Source organism: Cricetulus griseus, assembly GCF_003668045.3.
Source record: "Cricetulus griseus strain 17A/GY chromosome 1 unlocalized genomic scaffold, alternate assembly CriGri-PICRH-1.0 chr1_0, whole genome shotgun sequence".
Lineage (NCBI taxonomy): Eukaryota > Metazoa > Chordata > Mammalia > Rodentia > Cricetidae > Cricetulus > Cricetulus griseus.
Window position 1 is genome coordinate 152754206 of NW_023276806.1, and position 19768 is coordinate 152773973.

The window sequence follows — 19768 nt, forward strand, 5'->3', positions numbered from 1 at the left end:
AGGAGCAGAGTCCCCTGCTTTTCATGACACTGGTAGCATTCTTTGTTTTGTTTTCTGTAGCACTGGGAACTCAACCAGAACCCAGGGCATGCCAGGTAAGCAGTCTATCTCTCTCTATAGCCTTGCACCACCAGTATTAGGATTATTTCTTGATCAACAGCTTTCCATCTTAAAAGGAATGTTTATTCTGGAGCCATTGGAGTGACCATGGCCTGGGAATACAGATTTAGGTTACCCTAAATTTCATGTTCTAGCGTGGAAGCAGTTTTCCAAAACTTTTTTTTTTTTTTTCTCGAGACAGGGTTTCTCTGTGTATCTTTGGAGCCTATCCTGGCACTCACTCTGTAGATGAGGCCTGGTCTCGAACTCACAAAGATCTGCCTGCCTCTGCCTCCTGAGTGCTGGGATTAAAGGCGTGCATCACCACCACTCGGCCTTTTCTAGTTTTACAGAACAAAGAAAGCCATAAGTCATAGGAAGTTTAAAGCACACCAGAGAAGCAATTACAACAAGATGGGGAACATTTCTATAGGCCAATGCTGTCTGATGACATTCTTGGCTGTAGGAGTGCTGGAAACTAGTGTTTTGCTAAGTTCATAGATTCCAATAGGTTTTAATCTGTTACTCACAATATGTTAGTTCAGGCACAGAGGTGGGCAGAGGATGGCTGTCCTGGAGTGTTGCAGCTAGCCCAAGATAAGATGGTTGACCTCTGGACCTGTAGCATTCTAACCTCTCCACAGTACTGAGATTCTAATCAGCCAATCAACATCTGCAGACAGATTCCTCTTGGGAGTTTTTATTCACAGACACACGAAGCTGGTTCTCTGAAGTGTTTGTTCACACCTTCAGTGCCTCAGATTAAATATATAAAACTAATTGTTGTGTGTCCCCTCTATCCTCTGATGGCTGTGCTTCCTCCTTCCATGACCCAGGCCTGGCAGTGCTATTGAAGGTGGTCTCAGGCCAGAGAGCTGCTCTTTGATGATCTCCTCATTCCTGGGTTTGGAGAAGATCCCACAATTCAATTTTTTAAAAGGATGTGTGAAGCATTTTCTTATATTGTTCTATTATTACATAAAATTTGGGAGTACTATATCAGGGTAAAAACCTGATTGATCAGAGAAGCATTGAAGTGACCAACAACCTTCTCTCTCTATCTATCTCCGATCTAAAAAAGTCCACAAATCTTTCTAAGTCCTCCCTACAACTATGTATGTCTCCCTATCTGTATCCTGGGTCCTCCAAAACATCTATGGCTAAGTCTTGTCAGCTAGTTGCTAAAGCTGCCCCCTGATTCAAAGTAAACTTTATTATCAGCCTTGGAGTGCCAGTGTGAACAAATATCCAGCAACAGGGGTGTGTGTGTGTGTGTGTGTGTGTGTGTGTGTGTGTGTGTGTGTGTGTGCGCGCGCGCGCATTTATACACAAAAAAAGTTAGAAGTGTATTTGGCAATAGCAAGATCTTTGGTGCAGTTCTGAGTACTCTTTAAATGTACATACACACACACACACACACACACACACACACACACACACACACACACACACGTCCAAGACTGGGTTTCTCTGTGTAGCCCTGGCTGTCCTAGAACTTACTTTGTAGACCAGGCTGGCCTCAAACTCACAGAGGGAGACCTACCTCTGCTTCCCTAGTGCTGGGATTAAAGGCGTGCACCACCACAACCTGGTTATGTTTCTTTGTACATTTTATCATGTTCTAATTGTACTCTCTCTCTCTCTCTCTCTCTCTCTCTCTCTCTCTCTCTCTCTCTCTCTGTAGGTAAAGGTTATTACAGGTTATTACACTCTCAAAGGATGAGAGTGGAGAAAGGCCAGAAAGTATTAGTTTTATAATGAGAAAAACGATTTTCTCATCTCTTTTGTGTAGTGCTGAGTGGGTAAACATGAAGATGTGGTCAGTGGGAGGCAGGTTTCATGATGATTTCTTGGTGAAGTGATTGGTAAAAGCAGGGTGGACATGTTGACGTACAAACCACAGCTCTCATCTTCAGGGAATAAAAGATAGTTTATTTTGGAGGTATTTTGAGTGGCAATGGCCTGGAAACACAGAGTTAGGTTACTCCAAATTCCATGTTCCAACATGGGAGCAGTTTCATGAAGTTTTTGTAGTCTTACAGAACAAAGAAAGCCATAAATCAAGGGAAGTTTAAACTGCATTGGTGGGCATATCAAAGAGGGAGGTACAAGGAGATAGGGGCAGGTGTCCTGTAGGCCCAAGATGACACCTGATGACACTCTTAATTCTTGGATTGGTAGAGGCTAGTGTTCCGCCAAGATAATAGCTTCTAAGAGGCTTTTAAACAAGGTGTTAGTTCATGTTGAGTGGCTGTTCTGGAAGGCTAACCCTAGCCCAGAATAAAGTAATTAGCCCAGAACCTGCAAAATTCCAGTCTCTCCATTGTACTGAAATTCCACTGGCCCTTCAGTCTGGGGACATAGACTTCTTCCAGGAGCTTTTCATTCACACCCAGACACAGCCTCTTTTTAGAAATTTTCATTCACAACATTCGCCATTCAAATCTGAACCCTTGACAGGCATCTGAACCTTCTAATCTCCTTGGAATGCAAAATCCCCACATCCTCCACTGTTCTTCCTCACCTGTTACCTGCTCTAAACAGCTGTTGTGGTTCTGAGGCATTTCCATTTCCTGTTTCCAGTCTTTGGCCCTTCTAGTCGCAAACCCTTTGCTTTCTGGTTACTTTGGACAAACAGCTTTGACTTCAGCCCTCTGCATCTGTTTCCAAGACTGTTTGTGCTTTTGCCCTCTGACCTGAAGTACATTAGTTCCCAGCTACTCTGCAGTCATGGGGGATGCAGTCTGCTTTCTTAGACGTTAGAATACTGTCTGACCCACAGTAGGTACTCAGTACATGTTTACTCTGTGCATGATTGTAAGAAGCATGCAGGTCACACGCAACAACCAATGAACCAGCAATCATTTGTAATGACATTAGATCCAGTCATTTGAAATAAACAAACATGTAGGAAGTTTAAATCCTAGAACAGCAGTTCTTGGGGTTGTATATTAGATATTTACTAACAGGAGAAACATTACAGTAATAAAGTAGCAACAAAATAACTTTATGGCCAGGGAGTCACCATAGCATGAGGAACTGTGTTAAGGGGTCACAGGGTGATGCATGGATGGCAAGGTGAGAACCAATGTCTTAGAGCACATGAGAGAAGGTTGAACAGTGCCAACGCTGTCAACCATGAGTCAAAGATTTTACATGTTTTTTTTTTTTTTTTTTGAGGGGAGTGGGTTTTGAGGCAGGGTTTCTCTGTGGCTTTGAAGGCTGTCCTGGAACTAGCTCTTGTAGACCTGGCTGGTCTGGAACTCACAGACCTGCCTTTGCCTCTGGAGTGCTGGGATTAAAGGCTTGCGACACCACTGCTCAGCTGATTTTACTTGTTCTTCTTTGTATATAATGGCATGCAAACACAAGTGTGTATCCCTATTTTGTTCCTTTTTATTGCTTTTCGTAGTGCTTCTGCATGTGCTATGCAAATGTTCTATCATTATGCTACATGCTTAACCTTTTCTTAGACATAATTTTTATGAATTCTTTGGGAATTTCACATCATATACCCCAATCCTACTGACTTCTCAGTCCCTCCATATCTATCTCGCACCCACATAGTATCCCCCCAAAAAACCAAATTAAAAATATTAATTAAACAAAACAAACAGAAAAACCTCTTTGCTCCTCCATCTTTCCTGCCTCTCCAACACTTCTTCACTCATCCCAGTGGCATTGGGAGCTGCAGGGTGTCATGCAGTGTGCCCCTTTGTCCACTTGGCTTTACTTGCAAGTGTTCATTGCAGTGAGTTCTGGGACGCCGTCAGTACTGAACCCTCACTGAAACTCCTCTCAGATACCCTGCTGTTGCCTGGAGTCATGGAGATCCTGCTGCATGGTTCCACAAGACCAGTCCCTCCACACACTCTGGCAGGTCATAGATGGGGTAGCTGCTGGAGTGGGCCAACTCAAAGAGCTGGATGTGGGTCTGAGTGGTAGCTGATTTGTTGAGTCTGGGCAGCTAGGACTGCCCACTTCAGGCAAGGGGCGGAGCCAGCTCTACACCCATGCTGTCAGGGTCAGCTTTCTCATGCTCATGGTGAGGGGTGGGGCCATCTCTCCCAAGTGGGGGCCAGTTCCCTCTGAAGGGCAGGACCAGCTCTTCTGCTGCAGTAGCTAGCAAGGGGCAGGGGCAGCTCTCCCAGGGCCAGTGAAGGGCAGTGCTGGCTTAGCACAGCCCTTGGATTTCACCACCCATGGTTCCTATGGCTGTCTGTGGTAACAGGAGCCACAAACATCAACTCAGGCCCTGGCTGCTGTAGGCCACTGACCCAGACCATGGCCCCAGTGGCAGTGCAGGCAGTATGGCCCCAGACATCATCATGGCAAGCAGGCTACCTACATCAGCTATTCCCACTGCCTTTGCTTCTGAAGTTCTGCCTCTTTCCACAACGCATGAACAGTCTGTTCCTCTTTTGTTCCTAATTCTCCACCATATATTTGCTCATCATAACGATGTCAACATGCCAGGTGCCACAAGGCTTGTGGATGTCTTCATCTAGCCCAGGCCATGAGGACCCAGGTGAGCCTGGGCGTCTTCAGCCAGCCCACATGCCCAACATTCTTTACTTTTTATTTTGAGACAAGGTCTCATGAAATTGCCCAGGTTGTCCTTAAACTCTGCCATTGTCCTCATTGACCTTGAACTTGTGACCTTCCCAACTCAGCCTTCTGAGTAGTGGGGTTTACAGGCCTGCCTGTGTTCTCCAGGCCTGGCTGACATTTCTAACATTTTCTTTCTGTTTAATCTAGCAATTTATGATAGTTGTAACAGAGGGCAGAATTGTGTAAGCAACATTAAGTTGTTTTTCTTTTTTTTCCTGAGAAAAATCATTGCAAAACACAAATTATAACAATACATGGATTGAACTTGTCTTAGCTAGGGTTTCTGTTGCTGTGAAGAGACACCATGACCATGACAACTCTTACAAGGTGGCTTACAGTTTCAGAGGTTCAGTCTATTATCATCATGGTGGGGAGCACAGCAGCATGCAGGGAGAGTTGGTGTTGACTGCATCTCGTTCAGAAGGCAACAGGAAGTGGATTCAAACACGTTGAGCATAGGAAATCTCAAATCCCACCCCACAGTGACACACTTCCTCCAAAAAGGTCATACCTACTTCAACAAAGCCATACCTACTTAGTGCCACTCCCTATGAGTTTATGGGGGCCAATTACATTCAAACTACCCCAGAGCTATATAATTGTTTAACTCTTTAGATTTTAACATTTATACAAGTTTGTATAATACCATTATAGACTTTTATGTCATCATTTAAAGTATTTGCCAATATCTGTAATAAAATCTGCTGGTGTCTTGAACAAGAAATTGTAGCCAGATGTGATGGTATGTGTCTATGATCCCAGCACTTTGGAGGCAAAGGTAGGGGATTGTTACTTCAAGGCTAACCTGGGCTATAGACATTATCTGCCAAAACCCAAAAGAACTTGTCACAAACAAAGACAAAGAAAACCACCAATCACCGCCGACAAAAGGATGAGAAATGCAGGTGTGGAACCCTGGAGCAGGGTGAGACATAGGTAGTTTCGTCTTCCCAGTGTGCTTCAGGCCTGTTTGCTTTCTTCCTGTTCTAGTCCTGGAATGCAGCCTCTCTCAGGTTACTGTCGCTGATAAATGCAGGATGATACTCTTTATTGGAAGTTTCCTGAAACTCATGGGCAAGACCAATGAAGCAGAAAGGCTGTTCTTGAGTGTTGAGGACATGCTACTACAGGTAAAGTGAGGAAAAGAATCACATCCTACAACTGTATTCCTTCCGTGTTCTTCCAGACATCATTGACCTTTGTTCCTTTGAACTTTACTTCCTATACAAGTTAGGGGAGAGTCAGTGGATTTGTTCACCAAAGAGGAGGTTACAATTTTTGTTTTGTTTTGTTTTGTTTTGTTTTTGTGTTTTGAGACAGGGTTTCTCTGTAGCTTTGGAGCCTGTCCTGGAGCTCACTGTATAGACCAGGCTGGCCTCAAACTCACAGAGATCTGCCTGCCTCTGAGGAGGCTACAATTTTAATCCACACCTCAGCTGTACATCAATAACACCAAGCTCCAATAAACAGTAGTTATTGAAGAGTGACATCTGCAGATAGGTATCGCTGTGGGAGGAAATGGAATTACAGTGGCCCGAGACATGTCACTTCCATGGAGAGACATGACGTAGAAGTCTGATTAATTATTTCTTGATTTTGTTTTTTCTAAACCATGAACTTTTGGCTTTACTGAATGTAATGAGAAGTTTACTCATAATGTTACCTGTAAAGTGACATGTAAATGAGGACTGACAACAGGCCCTCTGATCTGCTAAGTAGGTGTCTGAGATAACCCTGAGAAGAATTTTAAGAATGAAATGGGGAAGCTGCACACACATGGGCCTGTTTGAGAAGCTTCAAGGAGAAAGATAAAAAAGTTAGGAGAGTAGGCAGTTCAGGTCAAGTTTGATCCAGAATAGGTGTGTTTATGTGGGGCAGGAAATGAACCTGGTAGAAGGATGGTTGTGCAACAGATTGTAAGGAGGCTGCAGTGGGGGACAGACATGCAGACTGAGGCTAGAGGCAGGTCCTTCGGAAGGAGCTTAGGCTTCTCTTCCTTCAGGGTAGGAATGAGGGAGGGAAATGAGGGAAAACACGGTTAATTTGAAATTTGAAAGAACAGGCTGTGGCTGGTGAGATGGCTTTGTGGGTTAAAGGCTCTTGCAGCCAAGCCTAATGACTTGAATTCAATCCCTGGAACTCACATGATGGAAGGGAGAACTGTCTCCTGCAAGGCAAGGCAAGCTGTCCTCTGGCCACCCATGTACATCATGGTACACACACACACACACACACACACACACACACACACACACACACACACACACAAATGTAATACAGTTTCTTTTGAGGAGGTTGTTTTTGAGACAAGGTCTGTCTCTGTAGCCCTAACTATCCTGGAAATCACAATGTAGACCAGGCCAGCCTTGCATTTGCAGAGATCTGCCTGACTCTGCCTCCTAAGTGCTGGGAATAAGATGTGTGCCACTATACTGACAACAAAATTACCTTTAAATGGAGGGACTGGAGAGATGGCTTAGTAGTTAAGAGTGCTTGCTGCTCTTTCAGAGGACTGGGTTTGGTTCCCAGCAGTTCCAAGGGATCTGACACCCTCTTCTAGTTTCCATGGGCACCTGCACATATGGCATAAGTTCACGTGGATGCATTCACATAAATATAAATAAAAACCAAAGTCTTTAAACAAAGGAGGAGGCAAAATGACAAGCAACCCAGACTGTGATTTCCCAATAGCTGTTCCTCCTGACTGTATGGAAACAGATTACATCCCAGGCTTTCTGAAGATGAGCACATACCCAAGTTGGGACCAGTGCAGTGTTCATGGAAATGATGAGAGGTTTCCAGGCACACTGAGAAAGGAGGCTAACCCAGTGTGCCCATATTGTGGAGAGGAAGAATTGTGAGGTCCAGTCACTTCAAGTTCATCTTTGGGACCCTGACATGAGGCTCATGTTTACAGAGAGTATAAGGCATTTCTATCTAAGCAGGCAGGCCTAGATAAGATGTGGTCTTGGCCATCTCTGACTTGTCATTCTTTCCCAATCCATATGTCCTGCCAAGTGGTCAGAATTGTGTCAGAACTTTCTCCCTCTGGCTGACACCAGGGCTTCACACCCTTCCCCACTAGCATGAGGTTCCTGGGGGAAACTCCAATTATTTGGGGACCATCATCTTAATAACCTGATAGCCAAAGAAAGGGGAACAAGTGTGTCATGAAAATACCTTCACTTTTGCTGGGGTAGTTACAGCTTGAGTGCATTAAATAACAGACTCTTCATGGCCTGGGATGGGAAGCCTAAACCAAGCTGCTAATGGAGTTGATGTCTGGTGAGGGTCTGCATTCCAGTTCATAGACAGCCATGCTCTTGCTGTGTTTTCAAGTAGAGGAAAGGGGTGAGGGAACTTTGGGGCCCCTTTTAGAAGGACATTCACCCCCCCTTTTTCTGGTTAGTCTTATGTCAATTTGATGCCAGCTAGAGTTATCTAAAAGGAGGGAACCTCAGCTGAGAAAATGGCTCCATAAGAGCCCATAGGGCATTTTCTTAATAAGTGATCAATGGGCCCAGCCCATTGTGGATGGTGCCATCTGAACACTGGTGATCCTTGGATTCTATATGATAGCAACCTGGGAAAGCCATGGGGAGCAAGCCAGTAAGCAGAACCAGCCATGGCCTCTGCCTCAGCTCCTGCCTGCAGGTTTCTGTCCTGACTTGGCATCAGTGATGAACAGCAGAAGTGTAAGCCAAATGACCCCTTTGCTCCCACCTAGTCCCTTACTTTTCACTTGTTAGTTTGGGGGTTTTGTTACTTTGAGGCTAATCCTGACAAAAACTTACTTGCTTTGGTCATGATGTTTCATACAGCAGTAGTAACCCTAACTAGAACATTCACAACCTCCCCTGTTTTCCCTCCCAATGCCATCCCTCTTCGGGAAGGGTTTTGGCAGGGACTATGGGAGGATATAGTTCAGTTCACATGCCTGCCTTTCTTCCTGCTGTTTGATCTTGTGCCTATGATAGCTGGAGGTAGGACATCTATTTTAGACTGAGAAGTGTCCTTGAGAATGGAGGGAAGTCAGGAAGGGTCATGGAGTGAGGCAACAAGAGCCTGGGTATTTGAGATTCTAGGCCACCTAGTTTCTTATTTACACTTGAGGGAAACTGAGGTACTTTTTAAGTTTTGGGTTTTGTTATTTTCAGGCTAATCCTAACACATATTTAAGACAGCTTTCAGGGTAGGCTTTGACTTGGGACAGAAGAGAAGGTCAGATTAGTGAGGACTCAGTCTTGAAGAGAGGAACCCTTCACACTGCAATGACTTAGCTTTTCAGCTATCTGAGCCAGGAACTTCAAATATCACTGATAAGGAACACAGAAACAGTGTTCTCCTACGTCCTCAGAGAGTACTTGGGGACTAGAATAACATGTAACCTTGAGTTATGACACTCCTGGTTCCTTAAGGCATTTGTGCCTGTGTAGGCTCAGACTGTCTTGAAACTTCAAGTTCTGACATGTATCTATCATTTTCAACAGCATTCTCATAACCATTTGTCGTGACAAAGAACACTTGCTCTTTGAGCAATGTAGTAGCACCACCACCATCACCAAAATGAGTGTCTTAATAACCTTTACAGATGTAACTTGAAAGCTGCCGAAATCCTATGTACCTATTGTAAAGTGCCAAGCATAACTGTCCTTTGAGATACCTGTACCCATGCTTGGATATGTCTGGTATTTCCTGGGTGCCTCTTTTTCTCCCTTGTGCTTAACACACACACACACACACACACACACACACACACACACACAGAGAGAGAGAGAGAGAGAGAGAGAGAGAGAGAGAGAGAGAGAGACAGAGAGAGAGAGAGAGACAGAGAGAGAGAGAGAGAGAGACAGACAGACAGACAGACAGACAGACGGACAGACAGACAGACTTTGATTTTTCGAGGCAGGGTTTCTCTGTAGCTTTGGAGCCTGTCCTGGAACTCACTCTGTCCATCAGGATGGCCTTGAACTCACAGAGAGCCACTTGCCTCTGCCTTCTGAGTGCTGGGATTAAAGACATGTGCCACCAGCACCCAGCTAAAGTCTATATTGTAATCTCTTCAGAAACTCCAGTTCTACTTCAGAGTGGCTGGCTCTGAAATTCTCTGTAGTGAAGGCAAGAACCCTGAATTTGCCTGTGTAGAGGGTTCTAAAAGGAAAGGAAACTCTTCTGCTTACAGGGGGCAGTGTGGAGCTCTGCCACTGTCCCGGTCATTGCTGAAAAGATCAGTCAAGTCAGAATGGAGGACTAGGAGAATGAAAAATAGGCATGAGGTCTGAAAGCTCACTGAGTGAGACACTTTCAAATCTGTGCCTGAGGGATGTGTAAAAGGGTGGGATTTCACACTGTGCCATGCTCTTTCCAAGGCCAAGTCAGTATCTCACAACAGATACTGACCTGTTTGCTGATGAAGCTCTAAGTCAAAGTTTAGTTGGACAGAAGGACATTTTCCCATAGTTACTGGACAGTAGGAAAACCCAGTCTTTAAATTAGAATCATGGACTAGGTATGGCTTTTAATCCCAGCACTCCGGAGGTAGAGGCAGGTAAATTTCTGTGAATTTGAGGTCAGCCTGATCTACATAGTGAGTTCCAGAAAAGCCAGAACTACAGAGAGAAACTCTATCTCATAAATTAAAACAACAACAAAAAACGACACCCACCAAACAAAGAACAAATAAGCAAACAAACAAAAACCAAAACAAAATTCATATCATGGAGCCAGGCTCTGCCAACCGTTTTGTAAGCTAACTTTGTGGTACAGCATGACATATAGGACCAGTGACATGGATCATGCCGTCCATCATGTCCTGTTTTATTAGTTACTAAACACACTGATATATATTCATGTTAGGTTTTCTGAAATCAGATGCTAACAGTAAGATGACTATTAGTTTTCATGCTTGGACTGGACATTTAGGAGACTTAACTAACCAGTGTGTTCTAAATTTTTTATTACATGTGTGTATGTAACACACCACTAGGAATCAGTTCTCTCCTTCTGCCATATGGGTCCCATGACTGGACTCAGGAAGACGCCTTTACCCATTGAGTCATCTCAATGGCCTCTCTTGCCAGTGCTTGGGATCGAACTTAATTCCTCATGCAAGTTAGTGCTCTATGACTGAGCTACATTTGGCACCTAGCTACCCAGTGTCTTCTCTGCACTGACAGTGTAACAGGCCCACAGATCTTAGCACAACTGATGCCATGATAGAAGCATTGTGTAGGCCTGGGAACCTGCCAAAATGAGTACTAACCTTGCTTTTGGGCTTCTGCAGCTCTGCTTCTGGTTAACTGTTCTTGCTAACTGAGGTGTATCAAGCCAGGATGTGTTTTTTTTGTGCTTAAAAGCCCACCCTGAGAAGGGCTTGCGACTACACTAGGGTTCTGAACACCATGTGTAGTTGCCAGACAGCTAATAGACTTTCCATCGGCTTGAATCCACGTCCAAGTAGTTTTCTCTGGTGGGTACCTCATAACAATAGGGGTTTGACTGAGAATTGGTTTAAGTTTATGAAGTTTCAGTTAGTGAAATAAATGTGCTAGGCCTATTGGAAATCAGATAACAAATTTGAGACACTAGTGAAAACAAAGCAATTTTAAATATATAACTCTACAGAGAGGGGCGCACATAGAAAAATGGCAAAAATGGTTGGAGTACTGATTTGGGACATGACAGTGGTTTTTAAAGTGCGCTAATCCTGATAAATTTCTGTCCTCTAGATTTACTCCCTTCCTGAATTCATCTTGTTGGTTTAGGACACACAGCCTTACCCAATGAATCATTTGGGGGCCTACCTCCTTTTCTGGTCATGGACTCAGTCACATAGTGAGGACCCCTGTAACTTTCCAAGCTTTAGAGTTCTGAGACAAAATGGGGAGAGGGGCCTAGCTAGTCCTCCTGCTCTTCTGTGACTCTGATGAGTTCTAAGCATATCTCATACCTAAAATGGGCCATGACAACTTCTTCCTCATAGACATTAAGCATATTTTATGTTACAAGGGTGTCAGACATGAAGCTACCAGCTCTCTGGTCCCACTGAACTCAAGCAGCATTCTCAGCTGCTTATTTGCATGCTAGATAACCTGGATCACCTCTTCCGGGAACACTTGACACACAGAAGGCATTGGCATGCTACCATTAAATAATCATTATTGTGGGCCTCTGAGTGCCAGCCTTGGTGTCCTCTCAGGGTTCAGGCAGAATGCTGAACAGCAAGGGTGGGGGCTGGCTAAAGGGATCTGAGGGCAAACAAATCAGCTCACACACGTGTTCTTCTCATGTCTCTTTATTCTTTAAAAAAGTTGTTCCTCTCCCACAAGGCTTCCAGTTTATATACCCACACAGACACAATTAGCAGTTGGCAAATGCAAGGATACCAGGCATGCATTTTTCATGGCCAGAAAAACAGATAAGATCTGAGATAGAGGGCACCTTATGTCTCAGAGGGGATGTGACATGTAAAACGTCCAGGCAAAACTTAAAAGGCAGGGAAGAGTTAATGGAGTAAGGGGCTATGATTTCTAAGAAGGGAAGAGGGGTGTTAGTATATAAAACTACATTTGTGTGGTAGTTAAACTAGAAGTTTGTAATTGATAAATGTAGAAAAAGAAGGGGGAGAGATGCTATAGCTGTGCTTTCTATGCACTAGCTTTCGTTTTCAAAGCAGCTGGGAACACAGCCTCAGGGTAGCCATGGCAACCGGCATAAGCTTGGAAAGAAAATGGGTGGCATTTGATCCACATTAGCATTTTCACCAAATGTTAGCTGATTAAAGGGGGCTTCTCAGCGCTATTTCAAAGGGAAAAGGTAAAGCTATGTAGAGTAAGATCAGGAGGCTGCTGCTTCCAGCCTCAGGGTAAGCAGTGGGGTGCTCTTTACTGCTGACATCTGAGTGAAAAGGAATTCCTTTCTCTAGGGCCTTTTGAGAATTCAAGGCACCCAGTATATTTTCTATATATCAGAATTATACATCCAAATAAAAAGTCATCTTCCTGACTTTCCACAGATGCACTTGATGCATATATGCATCCAGTAGATAGAATAATTTCATGAGATAAATACACACAAGCAATGGGAAATACCCAGAGCTGTTCTTAGGGAAGAGATGAAGTGACTCATGAGAGAAATTACAGACAGGAACAATTGATTTCCACAACCAGTGGCTTCACGGCCTTGCCACGTGGAGTTCCCTACCACTCATGTGGTAGGTTGGCCTGTTGAGTATTAGCTATCCCATGGCCTTTGACAAATCATCTGTGAAAACATCCAAAATGGACTCTTAATTTGATGCATCTCCTAAGAAGAGTTTCATCACAGCAGTTTATCTGGTAACTATTTAAGTCTCCCTGAGAAGTGACATAGTAGGTGATATGGCTGTTGTCATTTTGTACAGAACCCATCCATGACAGAGATGCTCCTCAAAGCCCAGAATGCCATTGGGGAATTATATCTTGAAATTGGGATGACTCAGAAAGGCCTCACATATTTTCAGAAAGCGTGGTCAAACCTACTACGATTTACAATCTGTGACTTAAAAGCCAGCCAGGAATTGCTGAAGCAGAAAGGTAAATGACACCTTCCAAGGCCACTCCACCCATGCAATTCAGAGAGCAACCCCAGGGATATTCTCTGCCTGGGAAGGGGAAGAGCCAGGTGATTTTTTTTAATTCTAATTTTAATTTTTTTGGTTTTTATTTTATTTTTTTGAGACAGGGTTTCTCTGTAGCTTTGGAGCCTGTCCTAGAACTCGCTCAGTAAAACCAGTGAATCTGGTGATTTTAAAGATAACTATCCACTGCCACCTATGGTTGTGCATCTCTGTAATGCCAGCATGTAGGAGGCCAAGTAGGACCCGTGTAAAAAGATGAACATGGGCTGGTCAGTGGTGGCGCCCGCCTTCACTCCCAGCCCTCGGGAGGCAGAGGCAGGCAGATTTCTGTGAGTTCAAGGCAAATCTGGTCTACTGAGCGAATTCCAGGACAGACTCCAAAGCTACAAGAGAAACCCTGTCTTCAAAACAAAAAAAAACAAAACAAAACAAAAAAAAAACAAGCAAAAGATGAACATGATGTCACATGCTTGTCACCCCAGTGCTGAAGAAGCAGAGGCAGGTAAATCCCCAAGGCTGTCTGGCCAGTCAGCCTCACCTGCTACTAAGTTCCAGGTCACTGAGATACCCTGTCACAAGAAACAAACAAAAAAGTATGGATGGCACCTGAAGAATGAAACTTAAAGCTATCCTCTGGTTTTTTATGTTCTCTCTCAGGAGGGCAGTGCACCTTTAATCCCAGCACTCTGGAGGTAGAAGCAGGTGGGTCTCTGTGAGTTCTAGAATAGCGAGGGCTAAATAGAGAAAACCCATCTCTCAAAAAACCAAAAAAAAAAAAAAAAAAAAGCTCACAAAAAATAAAAACCCCAAACCCTCATGCTTGCTCTGTCTCTGTCTCTGTCTCTGTCTCTGTCTCTGTCTCTCTCTCTCTCTCTCTCTCTCTCTCTCTCTCTCTCTCTCTCTCTCTGTGTGTGTGTGTTGTACTTACACACTATTGTGCACCTATGCCACCCCCCTCCAACAGATCCAATCTTCAGGTTCAAACTCCTGTCTTCACTCCTTGGCCCTTTGACTGCCACATGCATACAGATGCTTTGTATGGAAACAAACTCTATTCAGTGTAGGCCAGTGACCATTTTGTTGAGAAAAAACCCTGGTTCTTGGCATGAAGAAATGGTATTAAATGCTAGGCCTGTTGACATCTTGACTCTTCTGTAGATAAAACGTTAAACATTATCCTCTTTGCCAACATTTATTCCCCACAGTCAAAGTGATGAATAACTTGGCAAAATCGGCATCTGAGGAATTCATAAGAGAAAACAACCTTTTGGAATATGCTACTGAAATCTCCAAGTTTGTGACTGATAGCCCCCGCGATCAAGCTACCATGAAATATACTGAAGGTGTTCTCATGTAAGCATGATTTTTTTCTTAGTTTTTCTTGCTCTCCTATTCTTTTTATTAATATGCTTAGGAGCTGGGGATGCAGCTCAATTGCCTTGCATGCATGAAGTCCCAGGTTCAATTCCCAGAACAGTGTAAGTTAAGCACAATGATGCATGCCTGTAATCTCTGCACTTGTGAGGTGGAGACAGGAGGATAAGGGATTCAAGGTTGTCCTCAGCTTCATAGAAAGCTCAAAGCCAGTCTAGGCTAACACGAGACACTGTCTCAGCAATACATATTTACATTTATATTTGATGAGTACCTGTTACCACATCAACCCCCAACCCATCTTGTTGAATGTTGAGCATTGGCATGCTCATCTTCCAGCACAGTAGGGCTCAGCCATGGATGGTCTGAGGCCCCTCTCAAGGCACTTTGGGCAATATTTGGACACCTTTCTAGTTACCATGACTGGTAGGAGGATTTTTATTGCCATATAGAGGTAGAAGCCAGGGATGCTGCCTACAATGCATAGGCCCACAAGGAAATATTACTCTCCCAAAATGTCTACAGTGTAACAAGTCTTTCTCTGTTTCACCAGCTCCCAGATATTTGGAACTTCTTATTAATGACATGGAGACTTCTTATTAATTATGAAAGCTTGGCCTATAGCTTAGGCTTGCTTCTAACTAACTCTTATAACTTAAATTAGCCCATTTCTATTAATCTATGTTTAATAGATTGCCACTTGGCTCATGGCTGTTACCTCTCCTCCTGCGCATCCTGCTTGCTCTGCATGTCCTGGCATCTCTACCTTTCTCTTCCCAGAGTCCTCTCTGTCCCCAGAAGTCCTGCCTATACCTTCTGTCTAGCTACTGGCCATTCAGCTTTTTATTACACCAACCACAGTAATATACCTTCAGACAGTGTACAAATATTCGACATTTCCCCCTTTTTGTCTAAATAAAAAAGAAATGTTTCTTTTTAACTTTAACACAGTAAAGCTATATACAATGAGAACAATTATTAGGTAAGAATTACATTATCAATGTCTAGTCCATCTCTATTTGGCAAATTCGGAGAGAGTACTGTATATTACCATCTATCCTATCTTAGTGAGTCCAATGTTTTATACCTAAATCACTTTCTATCATAACTGGCATTACTATCCTAAAAAATATCTTTTTGTACTTTAAAACATCTTCTTTTTTTGTTTTCTTTAATTATTTTATTTTTAAAAAGATTTTATTTATTTATTATGTATACAACATTCTGCTTCCATATATATCTGCACACCAGAAGAGGGCACCAGATCTCATAACGGATGGTCATGAGCCACTATGTGGTTGCTGGGAATTGAACTCAGGACCTCTGGAAGAGCAGTCAGTGCTCTTAACCTCTGAGCCATCTCTCCAGCCCTCTTTAATTATTTTATTTATTTATTTTTGTTTTTTGAGACAGGTTTCCTCTGTGTAGCTTTGTAGACCAGGCTGACCTTGAGCTCAGATTTGCCTGCCTTTGCCTCTTGAATGCTGGGATTAAAGGTGTGCACCACCACTGCCTGGCTGACTTTATTTTTAAAATATTTTTATGGTTTAAAACTATAGGTGTGAGCCAGGGAATTTATAGCATATGCCTTTAATTCCAGCCCTTAGGAGGCAGAGGCAGGTGGAGCTCTAGTCTATATAGTAAGTTCCAGGCCAGCTAAGCGGACGCACAATGAGATGCAGTCCCAAAATAAAAACTAACAAACAAAACCCATTGATGTCTGATCTTTCATACTGACATACAGATACCGAGCTGCCTAGTGGCACACATGTGTAACCCCAGCATTTAGGAGGTAGAGGCAGGAGTGCTGTGAGTCTGCTCCTGTTCTACATAGTGAGTTCCCGACCAGAAGAGCCTTTCACAGAAAGATCTTGCCTAACACCTCCCCACCTCCAAACAACAGTTCTGGAGATTGAACCCCGACGTGGGATGTCCTTCTGTATGCTGTGAATATGTGTTGCTTTTATTGGTTGATAGTAAAGATGCTTCGGCTGGCCTATGGCAGGGCAGAATATATCTGAATGGCAGGAAAGCCAAACTGAATACAGGGAGAAAGAAGGTGGGGCTGGGAGAGAGAGATGCCATCTGGCCACACAAGGACCAACATGCCAAAGTGCTGGGCATCATGGCTCACGCCTTTCATGCCAGAATCAGGAGGCAAAGACAGGCTTGTAGGTGATCTATGTGAACTCAAGGCCAGCCGGTCTACATGGTGAGTAAAACATCTTCTTAGGTAAACATTGCTTTTATGTTTCTTAATCTTATACATTTTACATCTCTTATGTAAGTTTCTTTTCTGAATTTGGCAACGAGGAAAACTGGAACTATAACTATTGCATCTTCAACTCCATCCTTTTAAAGACCCCAGAAGGATATATATTACCTGAGTAAACAGGAAGTGCAGAGCAAGCAAATTCCAAAACTAGAAAAAATGACAGAGACAGCTGACTGCCTGGATAGTCACCCAAGTTTCCTCTATAATATTGGGACATCCATTTCCAGCCTATGGGCCTAAAATATCTGACAGACTTTTCTGTGAAGCAGGAATTTTGAAGGACTGTCTTACCTTATCTTGGTAAAGACAGTTGCCTTCTTTTGAGTCCTGCTTGTCCAATTTGGACAGCATACTGTCAGCATTTGAGGCAGGGGAAGTTTCTTTGCCCAGTGGCTAACTTTGCCACAGATGAAAGCATGGTCGTAGGGAGGCTTTTCGATGCCCGTTATCTTCTTTTGGAGTAAATTGGTGCTGCCAGGAGTAGACATGTCTCACTATCATAAAAGGCCTTATGTTATTAAAAACATTTTAAATGCCATATTCTGTAGAGCTCTGAGGTGTTTTAAGGCCATCTATCTGTTTAAAAGGTCTCAGATTGACCTGAACATGATTATAAATTTGTTATGGATGAGTAATTTGTATTTCTTTATTATCCTAAATAGCTTTGAAGGACTAGACTTTTACATTACATTTTTAAATGAGGTGCATGGGTATAATACCTTAAACAAGAAATAGAAAGATATAGTACAGTATAACAAAAATAACTTTAAATTTGTATCGATATACAAAAATATCTTAAACAAGAGTAGAAACATATATACAATATAGCAAAAATAACCTTAAATTTATATCAATATACAAAAATGCATAGCAATGTAAAATATTTGAGACTAGTAGTTGCCCCTTTTTTGTTTGTTTGGTTTTTCGAGACAGAGTTTCTCTGTGTAGCTTTGAAGCCTGTCCTAGAACTTGAACTCACAGAGATCTGCCTGCCTCTGCTTCCTGAATGCTGGGATTAAAGACATGTACCACTACTGCCAAGCTTTTTTATTTTTTTATGAATGTCTATACCCATTTTCTTTTCTTTCTTCAGCATCTAAGCACATTTTTTTTTTTTTTGAGACAGGGTTTCTCTGTATTAAAGCTGTTCAGGAACTCACTCTGTGGACCAGGCTGGCCTCGAACTCGCAGAGATCTGCCTGCCTCTGCCTCCTGAGTGCTGGGAGTAAAGGCATGCACCACCAATGCCCAGCTTCTAAGCACATTTTTAAACATACTAAATCTGTTTTCTTGGTCTGGACCTGACTTTTTGCATGTTTGCAGCCTTCTCCAACCACATGAGCAGCAGTCAGGCTCTCTGCCTTGAGGCTCCATTTAGCACATGGCCTGGCAGCTGGCTCTACTCCCTTCGGGTTGATGAGAGCCGGAGCCTCATGCCTGTGGGCCCTGGCCTGGAGCCAGTCTATCTATCCCAGCTCTGGTAGGGGCTTCTATCTAGTCTTCCACCACCGAGTAGTGTACCGCCCAATGCTCAGAAACCCCATTCAAGAGCTTGGTAGCAGGGCCTCTTAAAAGAGTCATGCCAGTGTAAACCAACCTGCAAGTGTTAAACCAACCAGAACTTTATTTAATTTATTTATTTATTTTTGGTTTTCTCAGGCCCTATGTGGATTTACATGCTGCTTGGTAGGCACCAAATGTAACAAGTCTTCCTCTGTCCCACCAGCTCCCAAATAATGACATGGGGACTTCTTATTAATTATGAAAGCCTGGCCTATGGCTTAGACTTGTTTCTAACTAGTTCCTATAGCTTAAGTTAGCATTTATATTAATTTACATTCTGCCACTTGGCTCATGGCTGTTACCTCTCCTCCTGCGCATCCTGCTTGCTCTGCATGTCTTGGCATCTCTACCTTTCTCTTCCTAGAGTCCTCTCTGTCCCCAGAAGTCCTGCCTATTCCTTCTGTCTAGCTACTGGCCATTCAGCTTTTTATTATACCAACCACAGTAATATACCTTCAGACAGTGTACAAATATTCCACAACACTATAGTGCTGAGGTTGAGAAGTGTTCTAGTTTATTTATTTGGATTTTTTGTTTTTGAGTCAAGATCTTGCCAGATAGCCCAGGGTGGCCTGAAATTCACTATGTAACCTAGGTTGGCCTTGAACTCATGATTCTCCTGCCTTAGCCTCTCAAATGCTGGGATTATAAGCGTGTACCACCATGCCTGGCTACTTTGGTTTCTTTATTAAGATGTTTCTGAGGACAGGCAGATGTAGCTCAGTGCTAGAGCCTGTACTGGCATGTACAAGGTTTGAGGTTTTCATCCTTAGCACTGCCTCTGCTCAAGACACAGGTGTGGGTGTGCTTGTATACACACACACACACACACACACACACACACACACACTCATTTCTGAGTGCTTTTGAGGTTCTGGATTCCCCAACTGTTACACACATCTTTCTGGATAGATATCTATATAAGAAAAGGGATTTTTGAGAATTGTTGCTAGCCCAGTGAATGTGGACTATTTACTGAAAGCATTCCCCATTCCTGGTAAACCACAGGCCTGTGTTTCATTCTCAGGTTGGTTTCTGGAAATATTCCTCTTGCAAAACTGAAGTTTCAAGAGTGTTTAAATATCAGAAGACGTCTCTTTGGAGATAAAAACAAACTAGTTGGAGAAATTATGGAACTTTTGGCAGATTTGCTGTTTTTCTTACTAGGAGAAAATGAAATGTAAGTTTCTCTGGACTATTTCAGGAAACATGTCCCTCCTGTTTCTCTA

General features: G+C 43.2%; 1 protein-coding gene across 1 annotated transcript in view; it reads left to right on the top strand.

Annotated features, from left to right (window-relative positions):
• The window catches only part of LOC100773619 (tetratricopeptide repeat protein 41), a 69469-nt gene that overhangs the window by 34191 nt on the left and 15510 nt on the right, over nucleotides 1-19768 (top strand). The window contains exons 11-14 of the mRNA XM_035451785.1: nucleotides 5701-5840; nucleotides 13112-13283; nucleotides 14533-14680; nucleotides 19567-19719. Coding sequence (XP_035307676.1) covers nucleotides 5701-5840; nucleotides 13112-13283; nucleotides 14533-14680; nucleotides 19567-19719 — 613 coding nt within the window. The remainder of the gene's footprint in view (nucleotides 1-5700; nucleotides 5841-13111; nucleotides 13284-14532; nucleotides 14681-19566; nucleotides 19720-19768) is intronic.